This window comes from Propithecus coquereli, unplaced genomic scaffold (assembly GCF_000956105.1).
Source record: "Propithecus coquereli isolate 6110/MARCELLA unplaced genomic scaffold, Pcoq_1.0 Scaffold12, whole genome shotgun sequence".
NCBI lineage: Eukaryota > Metazoa > Chordata > Mammalia > Primates > Indriidae > Propithecus > Propithecus coquereli.
The window spans coordinates 5,100,178-5,123,415 of record NW_012136080.1 but is presented as its reverse complement, the minus strand read 5'-3'; the positions used below and the strand labels follow the sequence as shown (position 1 = coordinate 5,123,415).

General features: G+C 32.9%; 1 protein-coding gene across 1 annotated transcript in view; it reads right to left on the bottom strand.

Annotated features, from left to right (window-relative positions):
• The window catches only part of TBC1D5 (TBC1 domain family, member 5), a 396,708-nt gene that overhangs the window by 282,907 nt on the left and 90,563 nt on the right, over positions 1 to 23,238 (bottom strand). The window contains exon 3 of the mRNA XM_012663212.1: positions 14,774 to 14,843. Coding sequence (XP_012518666.1) covers positions 14,774 to 14,843 — 70 coding nt within the window. The remainder of the gene's footprint in view (positions 1 to 14,773; positions 14,844 to 23,238) is intronic.

Genomic DNA, 23,238 nt, shown 5'->3' with positions numbered 1-23,238 from the left:
TATTCAAATAGAACAAGGAACATCTAACTTAAAATCAATGGAAATATGAAAAGTGTAAATTAGGTATGTCAGCATCAGACTGTAAAGTGTGGCACCAGATATGGGTAAGCTACAGCATTAGGACTGCAGGTGCCAAGATCAACCAGATAAACACCGATGTTATCTGTAATTACCTCATTTTTAGCTTAAATCACAGGTAATGAGGGAACTCAGAGTCTCTAAAAAGCAATTAGAAACTGTACAGGCTTTTTTGCTTCCTGTATCAGGAATTTTTTAAAACTTACTTTTATTTAAAGCTTTTTTTTCCTTCCATAATGAAAAATCAGGGCATATCATACACACACACACACACACACACACACACATATAATACACACACACACACACACACAAATAGAACGCACAATTATCCACAAGCTTAAAATGGATTTCTTCATATGTCTAGGTGAAATATGTTATCATATGATGAGGCTCCATTGAAACAAAGGCAAAGAATAGTTCAAAGCCTAGAGGTTTGTTAAATTAATTTGAGATAATGTTTTGAATTGAACTCTGAATTGAGAAATCTTGAGTCTCTATCTCAATATCCACAAGAACACAAAGAACTGAGTAAAAACAGCTATGGACTATCAGATATAATATTCTGTGATTTTTTTTTTTTTTAATTTTTAAAGACAGTGTCTCACTTTGTTGCCCAAGCTGGAGTGCAGTGGTGCAATCATAGCTCACTGCAGCCTTGAACTCCTAGGCTCAAGTGATCTTCCTGCCTCAGCCTCCAGAGTAGCTGGGACTACAGCTGTGCACCACCACGACCAGTGAATTTTTTTATATTTTGTAGAGATGAGTTCTCACTATGTTGCCCAGGCTGGTTTTGAACTCCTAGCTTCAAGTAATCCTCCTGCCTTGGCCTCCCAAAGTGCTGGAATTACAGGTGTGAGCCACTGTGCTCGGCCAATACTCTTCCTTATTAATGTATTATTTTCATCAAAATACAATGTTTAAAGCCTCTAAATTCAGTGTCATATGAAGTAGGTAAATTCAATAAATATACTTTCAAAAAAGGAATCAAGAAAAGCTGTATCACAAACTTTTTAATTTCATAAAAACCTTTTTTAAAATTTTATAAAAGTTTAGACACATAATAAAGGTAATTATATTACTAATCAAAGAATCATCATTTAGAAATGAGAGAAAAGGATCTTCATAGAGATAATATCTGTGAAGTTGTCTGGAGTGAATATATTTTATATTCCATGGTTTACTAATGTTTCCTATATAATTAGCAAGTAAGGAAAATTCCTCTTCTTTGAGACTTGTCCCTGCAGACCTTCCCCACCTTCTTTCTACCCCTGTTCCACTTCATTTACCTTGATATTCATGATAACTGGCATGGGCTTGACATCTACCTTTCTACAATATGACATAGAATTTGCCGCACAGTCTGTAATATAAGCAATACTGTAAAGGAAATGCTTATAGAATCGAGAACAAATTATTTTCCAGAAATTGAGAAATAGGCATTTGTTTAGTAAAATCTGATGTCCTAATTAAATGTTACTCCTGGCCAGGCACGGTGGCTCACACCTGTAATCTTAGTACTTTGGGAGACCGAGGTGGGAGGATCACTTGAGGTCAGGAGTTCAAGACCAGCCTGAGCAATATAGCAAGATATTGTCTCTATAAAAAATTTATAAATTAGATATGCACGGTAGTGCAGTGCCTGTAGTCCCAGCTACTGAGGCAGGAAAATCCTTTGAGCCCAGAAGTTGGAGGTTGCAATAAACTATGATGACACCACAGCAGTCCAGCCCAGGCAACAGAGCGAGACCTTGTCTCAAGGGAAAAAAAAAAAGTTAATTCTATCTGTTAAGGCAGCGGTCCCCAACCTTTTGGTACCAGGGACGGGTTTCACGGAAGACAATTTTTCTACAGACAGCTGAGAGAGGTGGGTGGGGGAGGGAGGCAGAGCTCAGGCAGTGATGTGAGGAAGGGGAGCAGCTATAAATACAGATGAAGCTTCACTTGCTCACCTACCATTCACTTCCTGCTGTGTGCGCCCCACACCCTGTTCCTAAGTTTCATGAAAGACAATTTTTCCACAGTTGGTGGCGGGGGGATAGTGCAGCAGAGCTCTGAAACCAAGTCCCTAACAGGAGTTGGGGACTGCAGTCTTATGGCATGTTTTCCAAGACTGGCTTGACTAACAGGGTATCATACTTAGCAAAATATAAGTATGCTTAGAATAATACTTTCTCTTAAAAAGACTAAAATGGGTTATATTTTAACTGAATCTATCATTCACTTTACAACCTCTAGATCAGCATTATCCAACAGAAATTTCTGAGATGACAGTAATGTTCTGTATCTGACTGTCCAATACGGCAACCACTAATCACACATAGCTACTAAGCAGTTGAAATATGGCTAGTGCAACTACATATATTATTTTATTTTAATCAATTAAAACCTAAATTTGAATAGTCTCATGTCATTGGTGGCTCCTATATTGGACAGTGAAGCTAAAAATGTTTTAAAGATAATAACAATTTACTCATGTATACATTCATTTTTTTAAAGTAACAACTATAAAGGGATATGGTATATAAAGATAAATATATACATAATATATACTCGTGTATAATGTAATTGTGGAAAGAAAAAAAACATTAAAAGTTAAATAATACATGTGGCTAAATAAATCAATGGAATTCCAAAAGAGATACTGTTAACACAGCATATAATTATTCTAAATGAATGGTGCTACTAATAAGACTATCAGATATAGATGTAATAGTTTTCTTTCTTATGTCTATCTCATTGCTTCTTCCTATGGTTGTTTCTGTCTCTACCACTACTGCCCTTCCCCCTACTTCTTCCCACCTCCCTTTCACTCACACTCACACACACACACACACACACACACACACACACACACACGAATGTGAAAGTTAGAAAAGCAAAACTTTAGTGATGACAGTGTTACTTCTATCGATTACCAAAAATGGTCAATGACAGAGAAAGAACTAGAACCAAGATTTGGATCATGAGCCTAACATAACCACGCTTAGCAGCAAACAGACTGGCTACAAGAACCTGGAAAGGATAATTTAAAATGAAGATAAATGGGCCATGAGATAAACTTTAGTGTAAAGGTAATTATGTACTTTAAGTTTGTTTGGATTAATGTACCTGGGAAAACAATTTCATACGGCCTCTGAAAAGGTAAGGAAACATCTCTTACCTGAAGGCTACTAGAAAATTTCACTCAATTATAATTAAAAAGGAAAAAAACTCACTAATTTTAAAACCATGCTTGAATACAGTACTGTAATACCTCAATTACCTGGCATGATGAAAGGTCAACATATGCCATCCAAGTAACTTTCTTCCATCAATATAAAAATCAACATCAAAACATCCCCAAGACTTAAAAGTCATTTTTGTCCAGATGTGGTGTACACTTGGAAAACGCATGGCTATTTGCCCCTACACTGAATAACAAACTGCTTTGTTTATGGAGCTCTCCACTGTGTTTTTAGGGATATTTGTCTCTGTTCACAGTTGTCAGGTTATCAGCTATCAATTTGTTTACGATTATATATTACCTTTTAGCAATCTCAAATCTATACCTCTTTGTTATTTGCTCAGTCTAATTTGTCTTTATACAAATAAAGACAAAAAACTAGTCTTTACACTTATCATACATTTTAGCCTATTTTAACATCTTAAACTGCCATCTTTTTTAATCAAAAAAGGGTGCACTGAGAAATAAGACTAAGTGGAAGAAGCTAAGGATTGGTAGGGCTTTCTTTCCAAGGATTAAATATACTTTGATAAACAGATTTTTGTGGCGCATTCTAATATTCCCCCCTATTTCTAAGTTTCTGATTATACTCCAGTTGGCTGAAGCTATTAGAAATGTGATCTTTAAGTAACGGATGTGTCAGATGTGTTACTGTACATTCAAAGAAAAGATGGGGAAAATCCCCTTTCTTGTGGGTAGGAGGAAACAGGGTTGGGGGAAGTCACTAAATCAGTTGGCCTACCAGGAGACAATCAAGGGCATGGAAACCTAATTCAAGTCCCTACTTTGTTTCCCATGTAGGCTAGAACACCAGTAGGAGTAGTATTTTTATTACTAATTTTTAAAATAGTTGTTCCAAATCACAGTGAACATTAACCGTTTTCTCATTACTTCCTTGCCAAAATTAAATTGTTTCATAAAAAGCCCTATGTTAGGCATAAGTATTCTCCACTGCTGAAATTTTCTATTATACATTTGAAAGTTCACCTACTTCAGTAGTACCCAAATCTAGTCCTGACTTAACAAAAAGGCCCTTTGGTATTTTATATTTTCTTTTCTATTATCCATATACCGAATAATTCAGATATCCCCAAATGGATACCACAAAAAAGTTAATTATATGACCACAGATATTTTTATATGAACCAAAGAGATGATTCTATAAAGCTGTTACATGAAATGCAACTATAAAATTGAAAGTTAGCACAAGAAAATTCTCATTTTGCTATAGCACCTTTTAAAATATTATTGTTAGAAACGGCATCTAGAGATGTAGAGGCAAGAAAACGGAGTTCTCTTTCTCTAGAACCCATCAGCAGCCCAGGTGGCAGTAGGAGGAACACGGATGGAAGCAGTGATAAAAATGCCACGCAGAGCACTCTGGCTTTATTTATTCATTCCACTCCCTTCCATCCTCTCCCAAATACCTCATATGGAAAGACGGACCCTGTTCAGTCTCCACAGAATACAAAGCAGAGAAGCAGGCTCTGAGTGTTGCCCTGTGGTGAGGTGAGTAGAGGGGCAAGTAAACAATCATAATCTTGGAGACTGTGAACTTTTTACTGTGGACGGAACAAAATCCAAATAACAAGAAGTCTGTGTCTAGTTCTACGATAGTAGAGCTATGCTGGTCAAAAGAACTTTAAGACCTGGAGGTATATTTTTAAAAAAATTGGAATAAGAGTTAAGAAAAAATGTTCAACTATCTTGTTTTGGTTCAAATGGGTTGAGACACTTGGGCATGTTGTCTAATTATCAATAGTTTCTAATCTGAACAAGTATATTGGTATACATATAGTCTTTGAAACTCTTGGAGATTATGTCAATCAGTCTAAACTACTTCTACATCTATCTCAGAATGTAATGAAATTACATGGAATGAAAATTGTATCTATATGTTCAGATGATACTAGGACATCTTTTAAATTTCAAGTGTTCTCTCATTAGCAGTCTATTTTCTTATTCCATAGCTATTTTTTTTGATTTTCTCATATTTCTAGGCACATAATACTCATTCGCAGTTATATCGTTATCAACTATTTAATATTTCATAATTTTGTGTGATTTAAAGGTTCACATTTTCAACTCCTACTTAAATTTTTTGATCAAAGATTCAAATATATCAAACATCTATGATATATTGAATTTTTAAAACTTTAGTACTGTCAAAATAGCGGTTTACCACAATGAAATAGATACATATGAAAATATTCATGTTGAGTGGGTCACATTAGCTGTCTTTATAGGTAAGGGCATAATTTTGTCACTAAGTCCAACAGTGAAAGCTGTCAGAATCAAAATGGAGTCACTTGGGTCTAACTCTAACAAAAATATTATTGATCCTTCATATCCATGGGGTTCTGCATCCACAGATTATACCAACTACAGATTGAGACTACAGTATTCTTGGGATGCAGAACCCATGGATAGGGAGGGCCAATTTTTCCTATCCTCAGTTCTGTATGGCTGACTGCTGAACTTGAGCATCTGTGGATTTTGGTATCCCTGGGGTCCTAGAACTAATCCACTGAGGATATTGAGGAACACCTATAAAATTATAAAGATTGGGAGGTTAAGAAGAAAGGGCCTACATGCACACATGTCTATGATAAGAACTATTACAAAGACTCTCTGAAGGGCTCTCATGCACACATGCCTGTAAGAAGAACTTTTGCCAAGGATTTTCTAAACTGCAGCTTGCAACAAGTCAAAAGGATAGTTAGCTGATGCACAAGAACACTTGCCTGACACACTTTCGCCATTAATGAACAGATGTCAACTCCTGCAATAAACCCCTGTAATCATGTTCTCTTTGTTTCAAAACCAATTACATATACTTTTCTCCTGTGCCTTTAAAAGCTTCCCCTTGCATCAACCTCTTTGGATATGCCTATGGTCCCCATAGCCTGCATATCCCAGATCTGCAAACCCCCTGCACATTCCCAAACAAACTCAGTGTCTTTGGAGAATTTCTCTGTTTGTCATTGAGGTTGACAAACTGAATTCTACCCATCATATTACTGCAAAAGAAACTCAAAAGAATGCATTGCTAAAGAGTAGGAAATGAAGATTATCCTTGTTCATATTTTTTATCTCCCTGAAAACTCCTGTCCTGCTAGAACACCTATCAAACAGATCTTCCTCCTACCACCCACCACCTCAACCTTCAATTATAATTATCCCATTTGATCTTCCCCTGGTTCTTGATAAATGCTTCCATTATCACACTAGTCATAATCTATATTACTCATTTCCATGTTTGCCTCCCTGCTAGATCATGAGTACCCCAAGGGTAGGGTCTGTGTTTTATACATAATGGGTGTACAATAAAGATATGCAGAATGACTGAACCAAAAAAAAGATATAAACAAATGTCAGAAAAACACTTGTGAAACTCTGGATTAAAAATAAAATGAGACATCGAATACTACTGACTGATAAGAATGAAATAAATAATGTCTTTTGCAGCAACCTGGATGGAACTAGAGGTCACTATCCTAAGTGAAGTAAGTCAGGAACAGAACAGAGAAGTATATGCTGCATGTTCTCACTTGTAGAGAAGAGGTAAACTATGGCTACACAAGCACACACAGAGTGGTATAACAAATGTTGGAGACTCGACAGGGGAGAGACTGAGAGTGGATGAGAGATGAAAGATTACCTGTGGGGTACAATGCACACTATTTGGGTGATAGGCACGCTAAAAGCCCAGAGTTCACTACTATACAATATATACGTGTAACAGAATTCAACTTGTACCCCCTAAATCTATTAAATTTTTTAAAAAAGGAAAAAAATTAAAATGAGAATATATACTAACTATTGCCACTTTGCTGCAATGGGCAAGGCAATCTGATATAGAAAATAGACAAATATTAAATACCAATTTCTACTGTAATATTCTGTGAAAATTTCTCTCTTAAACCATTTATTTCTTATAAATTGTCCATGAAATAAAAAAAACAGAAATTAAGTATTACATAGAGCTATGTTTATTAAGCAGACCAATGAGTAAATAAGCAAGCTAATTGTAAACTTTAAAAAAGATTTCTAACTTTTGAACCCTAATTCTATGCATTATCTTCTCAAATTAGAGCAAATATTTAATTGACTTGGTATATTTCACCACCATACCCAAAGAGTGCAGCATGCTAATATATATTAATAGTGCAAACAGTGACCCCAGGGGCTGACTGCAAGGCATTTCAACTGGGAACACCAGGGGAAAAGAGAAGTGTGTCCAAGGGAAGGGACTTCAGTGCTGATTGACTCAGAGCAGCTTATCCTCACATTTCAAATGTATGCCTGTCTTTTCAAAGATAAACATTTACACAGCCTTGGATGATCAGGCTTTCAGCTAACTATGTAAATAAACAAACATGAAAAAGTTTCCCCCTAAAGCCTGGCTACAGATAATAAAAAGGGCTTGAAGGAGTTTCTCAAGGAAAAAACCCAAACTATAACGTGTATGCTCAAGCCACTGTGGATTGGTAATTGAGGCTGTAAATGCAAACAAATCAGTTAATTTTTTTAAATGTAAGGTAACATTTTCAGAGCCTAAGTAATCAATAATTATTTCAGAGAGACTGCATATTACGAAGAAGCACAGATATTGACCAGTTCCACTATCAGAAAAATAATAAAGTTACTTCAAGAAGATATATTCATTATTCAAATGTGAATTTTTTTTCCTTCTCTCAAAGGAGGCTCCATTATGGAGATAAGAACAAAAGGTAATATTGTGACTTTAGCTTCTGAAAAATGAAAAGGTTACACAGTTTGTGTTCTCTGAAATTATCATTTAACTGCAAAGGTTGTGGTGCTTCTTAAACAAATACAGAAACAAGAAATAAGAAAATTTGATGAGATTATGAGGCTAAATATAAGATTATATAAAAAAAATTCCTCCTATATAATCTATAGATAATGATAGATATATCTGAATCTTAGAATATTCATTAATTGCCACTTTAGAGGTGGAAAGAATTTTTTAAAACTTTTCTGAGGCAAAGGTCAACTTTGTCAGGTGAAAGAGCTCATTAAAACTTAAAGGAAATTTTAGAAAACAGAGAGGAAAAGGAAAGGTGAGGAAACTAACATTTCTTACCCACTATGTGTTACATGATTGGGCCAGGTATTTTATACATTTTATAGGTAAGCTCCCTACAACTCTATGATATAGATGCTGTTAACATCCCAATTCTACAGATGAGGTAATTAGGAATCAGAGAGGTTAATTACCTTGCCTTACGTCACATAGTCAATAAGTAGAGGTAAGATGTAAACTTTAGTCATCTTTGTGCTTTTTCCAAATTGCTTCTCTAAATCATGTACTTATTCTTAAGAACTTCTTAAAATTACATAGATTCTCAATAAAATACAGGCAACACCAAAATCAGAAAAGCAATGCTCCAGGAATCAGGAAAGAAGGCCTGATTTTGGGCCCTCCTTCCTCCTCTTCATTTACTAAGCTATGAAACCCTGGAAAAGTAATTAAAATGGCAAGGCCTTTGGAGCTTTAAAGGACTGGGTGGTGGGAAGAAGGATGAAGGATTCAGGTTGGTATCTATTATCTTTAGTATAACTCACAGCAAATAAATTGATTCTAATGAGCCTATATTATTAAAAATAACAAGATTAACAAAGATGTATCATTCTACAAGTATGACTAGAATCCAGATTTCTGAATTTTAAATCTTATTGTCCAAAGTAGGCTTTTGCTCTGTTAGCTCTCCTCTAATACTTTGAATCACTGTTTCATTGTTATTCCAATGAGATGTACAATCTTCTTAAATACAAATGTAACAGGTATTATACAAAAAAAAATGTAAATAATGAAAGAAGATTTCCCAAATTATTTTCCTCTCAAATTATTGATGTAAATAGAATACATAAAAATTTTTGTGATAAAACTTGAAGCCTAATTTTAAAAATTTACTCAATGATTCAAGAAAGTTCAAATTAATGTATTTGAAAAGACTTAAAGACTTAACTTTTAGATTCAAAAGGCTATGCCGATTGTAACTTTTTAGAAACTTTTTACCAACTTAAATAGCCTTTGACTTGATGAGCTATATATATAAAACATATCATACTGAGAAAGGGAGGCAACTTTGGAAGTTCTGATCAATATCAAGAAATTGGAACACCACTGCTTTAGAGCCAAATGTCTTTTGTTGTCTTTCCTTTAGAGGAATAAAACAAAATATATAAAGGAAATAAGTTCCCTTTACTTCTTCCATAAAATTTTTTTGAAATATGAAATACAATATTTTTAGAGAAAAAGAGCCAAAAAGTATAAATATTTTCTTTAAAAAACCAAATAATGTGAGGTTTCCAAGTATTCAAGTCTTTATAAATTTTTAAATCTCAAGTCACTGCACTACCCTGGTTGTAGGTGTTATTAACTATAAAGACAAACAGAAGTATTTTGCAATCTCTTTTGTATCCAAGTAACTTTTGTTTTTTAATTCAATATTAAGGTTCCTAACTAAATTATTATAATCTTCAGTTTATTGGCTATGACTTCTAACTGAGCAACCCTCGGTTTTTATTGTTTTGAATTGTGTCTCTTGAAGTCAACATTGCATTACACATGATTATTTGAAAAGTATCCAATTGTCAAGATCCAGGAGATAGTACATTTTTCCTAACAGCACAGCTTGGGAAAATATAAATGGTGCCACATGAAATTTAGTTGGAAAAAATACTTAAGAGTAAACTAGATAATTTATTACAGTATAAACAGAATCTAGAAAATCAGAGTTAAACATGTACGAATATATAAAACAATCTACAATGACTTATTTTATGGCATTTATATCATACAATGGCAGGATGATGTGCGAAAATTAAGCAATATTTTGAGTTTCCCTAAGAATGCCAAATAACTGGTCTGAGTTTTCTCTAAATAAAGTGATTATTAAGCCAAGTTTACCATATATTTTTGACTACATAAACACAACTTAAATCTTATCAATAAACAAGGCAAAAATGAAGTTATTTTCTATACTGGGATTTATGGCATTATACCTTAAAAATCTGAAAAAAACATGTTGACTCAAAAACCATATAGACTTCCTGTGAACTTCTGTAAAAAGTTATAATTTATTCAAAAAGATATTTAGAAACCTAAGGTAATAAAAGGAAAGTTTAAAAATGTTCACCTTCAATTTATTTCATAGGTCACTGTTATACCATCTAATAAGATAATTAAAAACATGCAAGCAGCTGGTACTACAGCTAAACAGATTAATGTAATAGTCTGTAGTCATGTGTGCTGGCAAGGGGCTTGCCTCTTTTGGCGAGGATAAGGTCAGCTGCCCTTGGGAAGAGGAAGGGAGGGGTAGCCCTGTGATACAGTCACCAAGTTAATCATCTACAGCAAACTGATAATCAGGAAACCACTTCTCTTCTTTCATCCCCATCGAAGTTGTCTCAGTTTTAATGGGTAAATAAGAAACAGAAAAAGCTCATATAATTTGGCAGAAAACATTAACATCGGTCTTTAAAAAGTATAAGACATAGTCCATAAAACTAATAATGTCTTCTCAATTCTTATAAATTTCACATTTTATCATGTCATCTGCAAATTAGTTGAGAGATGTACAATCAAAAATTTTAACCAAAATTTCCAAAACAAGATCTCGTCTACTACTCGAGTATCATATAATAATCATACTGGTGTCTTAGGAGTTAAATGCAGCTGTACTCTATCTGAATCAATGAAACAAAACCACAAGAAGATAAATACAAAGTAAAACCTCCTAGGCTATAAGAAATAGGTTTATGAGCATTAGGCACATAAAGCTTCAGTTAGGGTCCATTGATTTTAAATTTCAAAACATATCTGTCAAAGTTCAAGATATCTATCTCTGAACTTACACTAATAGTAAAACATCTTGGCCCAGCACGGTGGCTCACACCTATAATTCTAGCACTCTGGGAGACTGAGGCCGGAGGATTACTTGAGGTCAGGAGTTTGAGACCAGCCTGAACAAGAGCAAGACCCCATCTCTACTAAAAAATAGTGAAAAAAAAATAGCCAGGCATGGTGGTGCGAGCCTGTAGTCCCAGCTACTCGGGAGGCTGATACAGGAGGATTGCATGAGCCTAGGAGTTTGAGGTTGCTGTGACCTGGACTGACACCACAGCACTCTAGCCTGGGCAATAGAGGGAGACTCTATCTCAAAAAAAAAAAAAAAAAGTAAAGTAAAACATCTTCCCTTCATTTTTACCAGCTGTTTAACTTGGAATACTACATCAGAAATTGAGAGTTTCAAGGCCCAGATTAAATTTGATCTTAGCTCCCTTTCTGCTAATAGACAAAAAAAGTTGTTTTCCTGTAAGATATATATTTTTTTCTCTTCCTTTTGGTGTCTCTATTAGAGCACTGTAAAAACCTATACAATACCAAAAGGTTAACAATGATGATAATGACATTGACTGGAACATAAAAGCAACTTTTATTCAGCATTTACCATGTGACATTAACCCATTAAACTTATTTTTCAAAGTTTATCAACTGTACTTTATTATCAACTGTAATTTATTATCTCCACGTCAAAGGTAGGAATCTAAACCTAAGACTTGTCCTAAGTATTCAGTGTAGTTGGAATCACGATTTGAACCAACATACTATGATTAGATATTATTTTGAAAAACAAACAAAAACCCAAAGACTATGCCCTCTTGAACCTGACAATCTAATACCATAATAAGACAAATAATGAAAAGAATATAGATTTGGGTGACCAATTCAAGACTGAATTCAAAAGTTAATAAAATCTCAGCATATGCTACAGAAGGGTGAAAGCATTGGAGGGTGAACACAGGCAACAGTTACCAATTTACATGAAGTGTGCACAAAAGAAGTATTACCATGGCTTTGCATTTATATTTTCAAAAGGCTGTATTTCATGCATTTTACCTCAGTCTTTAAAACAGCTGCAGGAAGGAAACAGGTTATAAGGAAGGAAACAGGAAACATTATAATGCCCATTTTATAAATGAAAAACTAAAGCTAATCTTACTCCCGGACACAAGTATACACAGCTACAGTATGTTTGTGATAGAATTAAGGCCTGAGTTGTCTAACTGTGAATAAAGGTTAGGATCTCTGTTGTAGTTTAAATACAAAAGTGGAATTGTTATAGAAAAGTAGAATTCTTATACAAAAGGATTTGAGGGTTGAAAGGTATATTTTTCTAATAACCTATTTCTAGTTAGTTTGAAAGAGCTAAATTGGCAACAGAAAAATAATTTTCATTTTCAAAAGTAAATTTTATTGACAATTCTCTTGCCATTTGAATGTGATTCTGCAACAATTTCTAGATTTTGTCAGATAACCTTAATATGAAAATATAGCCCAGAGCTGTACTTCTATGAATTCTACATTTAACCCAAGTGTCAAATTCACAAGTAACGTTATTATAAGAACTATTGTCTACTAAGTTGAAAAATATTCATTTCACACCTTAAATACTATAATACTAGTTAATAGCAGTGCTGGCCTGCCAACTATTAAAAGCCTGGTTTTACATACTACACTACCTGAGCTTTTTATCTTGCCTTTTTAATTACAACAATAAATTAATATCCTAACATTACACAGTGACAGGCATTGATTAAAAATATTTAGTTAACATTAGTATTTATTGTGCAAAGTTGCATTAGGAGTTCATTTTCGAAATATAATTATCATTCAATAATACAGATACTTTAATCTTCAAACTATTCTAGAACAAAATAAACTACAATACTGTGCCTTCACATTAAAACATTTCTCTTAACTTTATATTATGTCCATTATTTACCATAATTAGCTAAACTACAAATGTTAATTGTAAAATATAATTCACCAACAAAATTTATACACAAATAAAGGGATTTTCCTTCCTTTGAAATATATCCTTTTTTCCTTTTGTCTTGGTTATTTTTTACTGTATTTATTCCTAATAATATTACCATCATAGATTTCATATATATTATCATATTAACATTCCTCAGTTACATGCTAAATCATGAATATTTATTTAACTATCTTTCATATTCACTTTTTTTGGTTATCATTGTTACTATTTATGACATGTTCAGATAGGGGATTCTACTTATTATTTAATATGTCAAACCCAAGCTTTATCTTATGCTTCAGGACTAAAAAAAGGATTTGGAGAATTCCAACATTTATAAGGTAGGATAGATACAGTGAAAACATAATGACAACATATGAGCTTTATTGCTGTGATAATACCCTTCCAGAACACCAAGGGAACATAAGCCTTTTGTAGTATCTGTGACACTTGAATGACTGATTATTTATACAGACCCCAACTGGTATAAAATAAAGATGTCAAGTGTTTCAATTACCATCTCATTTCTAAAATTCATAAAGAAATTATAAAAATTTTATCATTTACCACATTCTTATTAAGTACCTCCTGTACACGTCTCTACTTTAGATGATAAAAGCTTGCCTGAAATCTGAAGAAACAAATGATACAGTTCCAATTAAGGATATAGAATAGGTATATAAATAAAAATATAAACTAAGCATAAATTCCATGTTTACTACAGAAAAAGAGACATTGTTTAATATTCAAATGAGTTTCCAAGTATACAGTGGTTTTTGCATATATTTTATAGTGGCGTTACACAAGTATCAGAACTAATTAATCATAAGGACAGTGTAGACCAATTAAAGTATTTCTTCGGGAATCTGCATTGCTATCTATAATGTTAAAATGTATTATTATTGAATCTGCATTTATTTTCCTAAGAGAAAACAACTGGGTTCTTACACCACTTTGGTTCAGTATACAGATTTTCAAATATTACTGAAAATACTTTAATCTTTATCTTTCTGGATTTCCCTATTATAAAGGTACAAAAATCATAAATATTTTTACTCAAATAAAATTCAAATCATGAGGAGAATATTAACAAAGGACTAGATAAAAAACATATTTTCTTAACTAGTATATCCTTTTTGTAAAGAATTACTTATTGAGATGTAACTGCCCTATTTGCTGAAGAACTCAAGCAGGATATTAACAAACAGCACTTAATTCAACTATCAATTATATTTTAAGCTCTCTTAGGCACTTGTCAGCAGTTCTCTGTTTTAGCAAGAAATGTAAAAGGAAGCTTTAGTACTGTAACAGATATGCTGGAAAAACAAAAAACAAAAATGGATTATAATGAAGCTTAATATTAAATGTGCATTCATTCCAATTATGCTACTATAGAATAACAACAGGTATCTGCAGTAAGTTCATTTACTCAAGAATTTAGGATGTTATATTTTCTGTTACTCATTAAATCTGCAATCACATAACACAATATTCTTTACATTTGTTAGATATTTAAAACACAAATAGTGGTTCCTTATTATTCTAAGATTAGAATCCTGTATGATTATGTTTCTTATACATTATCTTGCAATATTATGTCTATGTATTCATCACCTACCTATAGGAATTAAAAGTCCCCTCAGAGTCTAGAGTAGAACTTGTTCGTCTTCCATTTTTATTTGAATCTCCTGGAAAACAAAATTTAGAACACTGAAATAATGGAGATTATGAAACTGATTATTTCTGTTGAAAAACTACTATGTGATAGCTTTATGCAATATATTAGTCAAAAAGCATATATTTATTCATCCCTCCCCCAAGTTATCTTTTGTATTCAAAGTGTTTAAGGCAAAAAATTTCATTTTGATGCCAAAATACAAACCAACAATCCACTCCTAAATTGGATAGCAATACTGCCAAAGTAATTGCTAACAGGAACAAATGAAGTGTAGTAGACATTTTCCTCTTATGAATCACAGCGAAAACTAAAGTTTATAAACCACCTAACCATACACTAATGTTTATAAACAAAGGAAATTTTTTGTTAGTGATCAAGTCACCAATCCTGATCAGCAACACAGTCAAAAGAGAGGAGTACAGAGCAGATCTGGAAGGTTTTCCAGCTCCTAGTTCACCACCTCTGGGAATTTAGACAGCAGACAGGTAAACCAGAAAGCAGCCCTGGGAGGTGGTGATCAAGAACACATTTTAATGAACTTTTAATATACCTTAATGTTCTTCGTAAAATTTTAACTGTCAAAAGTTCAGCAATTTAAAACATGAAAGAGCAACAAAACCAAAAGTTATTTGTGTCTCCTATAATGATACATTTGGAAAAAAACATTTTCACTGAAAAACTGTCACATTCATAAAATCAAATTTAGAACAAATTCATACATGTCAGCTAAAAGACTAGAAAATAAAAATAATTGTACTAAGTTGAAAAAATTGCTTACTCATGCCCCAATGTAAAATATATATTCTTATTAATAGAAATTTAACAGTTTAATTTTTTAAATATATACTACAAAATGCAGTTTTTATGAAATCATAGTATACTACTATTAATATATTATTTATCTTCAAAACAAATAAAAAGACTGGAATCTGACTACATTTTATACCCCAATTTCTATAATGTAACTTTGAAACATCAGGTTATATTCATTTTTAAAATATTTACAGCTTAATAATTCAATGATTCATCTCATTTTCATTTATACTTTTAATCCACTTTGAACAATCTAAGGTACCACTGAAAATCATCAGTGGCCCTGGTTAAGTCAAATAGTAATTACAGAGCTTTCACTTTAAAGATGAGATTATTTTTAATTATTGAGTATAGTACTTAGGTACTATACTTACATAATTATGCTACTCATTAAATGGTTACTGAAAGCTAAAGTGTAATTTTAATGACAGCTACCTATTTTTCTTTAAGCATTTTATAGTTGATAGATTAGTATAGAACACGAGTTCTCTTCAAGAAATTGGTGAGATGTGTAGCTCTGCCAAAGTGTTCAGGAAGTTGAGGACTAGCCCACTTAATAAACTTTTAACTCCACTCATTTTTTAAAATACACTTCCAGGTTTTTTTGTTTTTTGAAAGAACAAAAAATCCTAAAAATGTATTATATCACTCAAAAATGGTGATAATTTATAGAAGAAAATAATCCAAAAACACTTAAATATTTAAAATTAATCTAGCTGGGTATACGTTGTTAATTCATTGAAAACATGAATACAGTAAGATTACTCATACAACACACTTCATTTTCTTAAAAATTAATATTATAATAAACTAGAAAAATTAAAGGAAAATTAGTCTCTGTCTTGCTAAATGAAATTTTTTACAGCACATGTTATTTAACAGCTTGCAGACATTTCCTGTGAAACATTCTGTAATCAGTATAGAATAAGCACTATATTATACATTTAAAATATGAGCCTTCTTTCTTCTTAAAACTAAAGATTATGATTAAATATACAAAATTTTGCCAATAGAATATTTTTTCTTTAAGCTGATATTTATCAAATCAAATATAAAATCCTTCAAATAATTAAGAGATTTAGTTTTTTAAACAACCAGATTTTATCATAAGATACTACAAAGGTTTTCTTCAGTTTATAACTGTTTCCAAATGGAAATATTACATTAAATATAACTTTCAAAGTGCAAAACATCATAAAGAGGAAAAAAAGAAGTTTTTCTTTCTCAAAAACATATCAAAAGGAGTACAACTGTTCCACTAACAATATTAGAAAAAGATTTCAGAGTTTGCTATATGGAGAAAAGGCAATAAAGTTTTGAAGCGGGAAAAACGCTTTGTTCCCTCAATCCTCTAGTTGAAATTAATTATAGCAAATGTTTATGAAAACATCTGTTCCTTACAGTTATAAATTCTTAATTTTAGTATGGACGATTCCAGACTCTTATTTTGGAAGGAAACTGTTTGACTACTGAAAGGTTTACAAAAGAACAGACAGAATCTGTAATTTTGGAAAATTGTATATACAATGTGCTACATCCTGTAGAGATTTTCATTTGTGTGAAACATTTGGGGCTGGGGGTGGGGGGGTGCGCAGCTTAAAACTGGTAACTAGGAGAAATCAAAGACAAACAGAAAGGCTCATCTTTCAATTAAGCTGTAATATGATAAAAACATATCTGTAACACAGGAAAACACCAACGAAGAATTACAAGCAAATGTTACAATACTATTCAATCTAATTTGGAGGCAAGTATAATAAAATAAGTATTAATTTTATCAGGGATTTAAATAATGTAATGACAATACAATCACAGGAACGTATATGCGGTGTTCCTCAAAAATAACAACAGAGGGTGCAAGAGAGTTTAATATGATACTTTTAGTTGCTATTCTGATTCTTGAACTAACTTGTCAGGTAGCCATAACTGTAACAAGGATGCACAGGCTGTTTTCCGATCACACGCACACATAAATACATTGGTAGTCTTACACAAAGACCTTTAAATGATCAAACAGCACAAATACCTAAATGTGCTTTTAATATAACAGACTTTCTTTCACTTGCTTGAAAAGTAATTTAACAATAGAATAAATTTTTAGAATAGATTTTAAAGGTATTTCAATACCTAATATAAACTAACCAGTCAAATAATCTGGATATATTTACTTAGTACATTTTAAATACATGTATAAATTATACATAATATATATATATGTTACTATATATGTGTGACATTGTGCAACATGTATCTATAGAAACAGTTCATCAGTTACATGTGACCACAGAGTTTGAAATTTACATAACATTCATTTCTCACTAATCAGTAAGTAACTTTGCAAAATGATTTCATCATATTCATAATTAAAATAAGTTGTCTGATTTGAAAAAAATAGGCATTAGTTTAAATGAGGAAGAAAATGTATAGTATTTTCCAATTGTAATTTCAAATGTGTATCTAATTTATTAACCCAATAAAATATGTGTATTTGTAACTTAGATTTCAAAATAGAACGAATGGAATTCTGGACTCCCTTTCAGCTTTAACTGCAGTCATGTTTAACTAAGGGCAATTTATAGGTTCTCTCTGTGTCCTATGGAAATCATGCTAATTCTGTAGTATTTTTTATACGCAAATACCTAGTTCACGAAGGAGAATCAACGATTTTAAAATAGGTTAAGTTAAAAACAACCAGGATAACACCATAAGTAAGCATACCTACTCAAATGTGCCTTCAGTTTACATCTGAAAACATCGAGTTTTGGAGTATTATATCACATGAGGTAGGAATTCTGAAAAGTATTACATAAGATTTTTATCTCTGAATTGTTAGAGAATTGTCACCAACTGTGTCTGATGAATATTTAATTTAATAGTAAGAAGGAAAAATGACTTGGTTTAAGCTATGATGAAAAAAAAGCTATGGGTGTAGTTGTGTAGAGACCTGAAAACTTTTGTGTCTTTTAAATGAATTTGCATATACTACTGAAACATTTTAGTTAAATTTAAAATCTCTTATAAGGTAAATGATTTTTAAAAATTATGAATACAGTATATTCACATGTCACATAGTAAAGGCAAAGCATAACGACTCAGCATCATCCACAAACATAGTAGCCACTAAGGATATTACATCATTTCAGGAATCAGGTAACCATCAGCCTCCCTATGCTGATAATTTATGGTAAAAATTCAGGACCACCCATTAGATCTAAGAGTCAGTGCTAAAGTCAATAAAGAAAATTCATGAATTTTATAATTGTCCATTTTCTCTATTATTGTTAATTTATCTACATTCTAATGATTTAATAGCCATATTTAGTCCTCTAAATATTTTCAAATTATTACAGATAATGAAAACTCAGATGTAAAATAGAAATGTATAAGGACTATTTTGTAATAAAAAAAACATTTTCAAGTGGATCATTTTAACTTGAGAATGATATTTCGTCATTCCTATTAAATCTTTAATAGAATTCTTTAAAAAAAAAAAAGAAAAAGAAAAGACAGCAGTGACATCAGCAAGATGGCACAGTATGAACTCCAAGTACCTTTCCTCCCACAGAAACACTGAAAAACAAGCACTAGCTTTCAGAACTAACTTTGTCAAGACTCTGGAAAATGGTCAAAGACTTACCAAAACTAAATGGACGTGGAATCCAGCAAAAGGCAACTTAAAAGTTTTGTGGTGTTTTTACTTGCCCTTGCCCCATCCCCTCCTTGGTTCTGCAGCAGTCTTTAAGAGGGAAGCTCCATTCATCCCCAGTTTGGGAGTCTGGTACTTGGTTAAGGAGGGAGCAGAGCAGACCATATTTGCAAATTGTTGTACACATCTGTTCTAACCGGTTTAGGGGCTACCTGAAGGACTGATACAAGGCACTTGTCTCTGTTCAGCTTAAGTTTAGAAAAAGCAGCAGGTACTGCTGGAACACAAAGCAAAGCAAAGAACTCACAGATGCCTGGGGCAAAAGATTACAACTAAAACATAAAATAGACCACCTAAGGCCTGCAAGCAAAAGCTGATGAGAGTTTCTTTGGGAAATTAGGACATTCAAAAGCATCTATGTTTCTGGGAGAATGGAGAAGGCCATGCACATGGCCAGAGCAACTTGCATATTACTGAGAAGAGTCTAAGCTTCCACCTCAAGCTGATCACTATATGATGAGTGCAGGCCTGGCTAAATATTAAAGGACTACTGGGGCACAGAGCCATTCTGCAAAGGCAGGAAGAGATTTTGGTTTTGAGGGTGAAATCTATACAGACACACAGAGGTACAGATACACAGGAGGAGAATAAATATGCTATTGATGATCTTTAGTTAAACTTTAAAGTATTTCTGGGAGAAAACCTTACTGAATTGGTAAAATTAAACTGACATATTCAGTTTCATAAAATTATGAAGTAGAGGCATTATAGCATCATGATTAAAAAGCTAAGGTTCAGGCAAGATGGACCTGAGTACATGTTCTACCATTTATTTGTTCCGTTATATAACTGCTCAGTATCTGTTTCCTCACCTGTAAAATGGAGACAATAACAATTTCTACCAAAAAATGTAGTTAGGAAGATTAAATGAGAAAAATGAATGCAAAGTGCTTAGTGTAGTATAGAACAATGTAAGTCCTCAATAAAAGTTGGCTATCATTTTTATAAACATTTTAATCAATGTATTTATAATACTGGTTCCAGTGGAGGAATAAAAGGCTATTAATTCTATATAAAGAGAATACACTTACTTATAACTTAACTGAAAATTGCAACTGTTTTCTTTTTAGTAATTAAAAACCATTATTTCTGAGAAACTTTTTTAATTAATAAAAATTTTATGAATTACACAAGGATAGTATATAAGACCTGTGCAGCCCTTACAATATCCCTCCTGAAAATGATCATATCAAACATCAAATATGATATAAAGAAAGAAAATGGGAATACAGTAAATTTTAAAAAAATCACACCCTTGAAATATAAAGCCATATAATCCATGACCTTAAGATATGTAAATGTTTCTTAGAGTTATGATAAAGAACTAAAACTATAGTTAATCTGGTAACAAACCAAAACATGTGATGATATATAGTATTACACATATATCAATAAAACAAGCTATAAGAATTCATTAATGATTTTGCAACTAAATGGAAACAATGACTGATTTTAAAAATAATCACAAGCAGAACTATCCGATTTAAGTTAACATGTGCTGTGGTTTGAATATGTCTCCCAAAAAGCATGTATTGGAAATTTAATGTCCAATGCAACAGTGCTGGGATGCGGGGCCTAACGAGAGGTGTTCAGGTCAGGAGAGCTCCACCCTCATGAATGAGTTAATGCTGATTATAAAAGGGCTTAATGCTGCAAGTTTTAATCTCTTGCTCTCTCTCATGTACACTCTCTTGTCTTTCCGCCTTTCACCATGGGATAATGCAGCAAGAAGACCCTCATCAGATGCTGGCACCCTGATATTGGACTTCCTAGCCCCAAGAACTGTCAGAAATGAGTTTATTTTCTTTATAAATTACCCAGTTTGTGGTATTTTGTTACAGCAACATAAAATAGACTAAGACAACATTGAATAACACACAATGCAAATATTTCTATTTATTATGATTGTCATTTCTCCAGGTACTCTATGGATTTAAAGCTGCTTGATGTCTCAGTGTAAAAACAAAGTAGATCAGAATCAATCAAGAACATGGGATGCTAAGGCAAAACTAATCTCTCCAGGTCCTAACATTCACATTTATTACAACAGAGGGTAGGACCAGATCACATCTGCCAGTCATCCAAATCACCTGGGAACAGGTATGTAGGTAGGGTCTCTGTGTGTGTGTGTGTGTGTGTGTGTGTGTATGAGAGTGGGGGGAAGAGAAGGGACAGATTGAGATATTCATGGATGAGATCCAGGACTCTACTTTAAAAGGTTTCCTAGATTATTCTGATGATCTGCAGACCTTTTCTGTTCCAAAATAGTAAATTTCTACTGTGTTGAAAGTGACTGTCTCTTAATATAGATGGCAATTTAATTTGCCCCAAATTGGGAGACTACTGAGTATTTTATATGCCCTCATTTACTAATGGTTAATGCCAAGGCATAAGCTATGATCTCATTTTCCAGCAGTCGTAGTAGATTGCACTGAGCTATGTCAACTCCATGTTACTCTAATATGACTAGTAAAATGTACCGTTTAGGCTGGGCTCAGTGGCGCAGGCCTGTAATCCTAGCATGCTGGGAGGCCGAGGTGGGAGGATTGTTTGAGATCAGGAATTCAAGACCAGCCTGAGCGCATGAGTGAGACCCTGTCTCTACCAAAAATAGAAAAATTACAGGGGGCGGGGGGAGATTGTTGCATAGCCCCTACAGTCCCAGCTACTCAGGAGGCTGAGGCGGGAGGACTACAGTCTGCCTAGGGCAACAGAGGGAGACTCTGTCTTAAAAAAAAAAAAATGTACCGTTTATTGGGGGAGGGTGCAGTCTTCAGATGCCAAGCAGAACACTATTATTGGCCTGTATGGTTCTCCCAGAGACCACCTGGACCTCAAAAGTACCTTCCTACAAAAGAGTTATATAATGCCAGTGCTGAAATTTAGACAATTACAAAACGTATTTAGAGGAAGTAGATGAACAACAAAGTAGACTATGAGAAGAACTTGCTAGGAAGTAAATATGTTGACAAAAAATATTTGAAAATATTTCTTTAAACTTGGAGAAATAGTATTAAGGCCAAAGATGATTAATCATATAATTTCCCTTCACTACATTTTTATCCTAAAATACATATAACAATTTGGTTTAAACTTTGGCTGATTGACATTTGTGATTTTGCTACTAGTCCTACAAAAGCTTAAATAAAACACATCCCCCTCAAAAAAAATACATTATATTTTCAAAAAGCATCTAATTGAGATGTAGGGAATTCTAACTCTAACATTAAATTAAATTATCTGTTCAGTGCCTAAATAAATATATGGAAAAAAATAGCATACATATTATTTGCTAAATAAAATACAGTATACCTGGGACTGAAGTCCTATTTCATTTTCTACAAATCTTTCAAATAATACCTATAGAATATTTATATTAATCAAAATTATTCTTTTTCTTCAATATATTAAAAAAGGAAACATCTTTTACTACAGAAAAGATTACTTTGGGCACTACACATTTTAACTGTTGATTACAATCAGTGCTAGATCCCTTAAGATTGGTTTAACATCTAGTGGACAAGACTTAATAAAATATAAAGGCATCCATTAACCTCAAGTACTTTACCTTATCAGTTAATATTAGATATCTCCCATTTAGGTATCTGAAAAATTCAACTTGGAACCATTTGAAGGATATAAATTACCATTCGTGAACCCAGGGGAGCTAATCCTATTTACATTTTTTAAATGATAGCTAACTGAACAAGTTCTTATAACAAAGATACACTTAAGAAGCATAATGGGTATTTTAACTATCAAGTCTCGAAGCCTAGATAAATATTCTCAAACACATATTTAGTATTACAAAGGATTTACTAACCCAAATCACATTAAAATATAGTAATATAAAATCCTCAGATACAATATCAAAATTTTAAAAAGT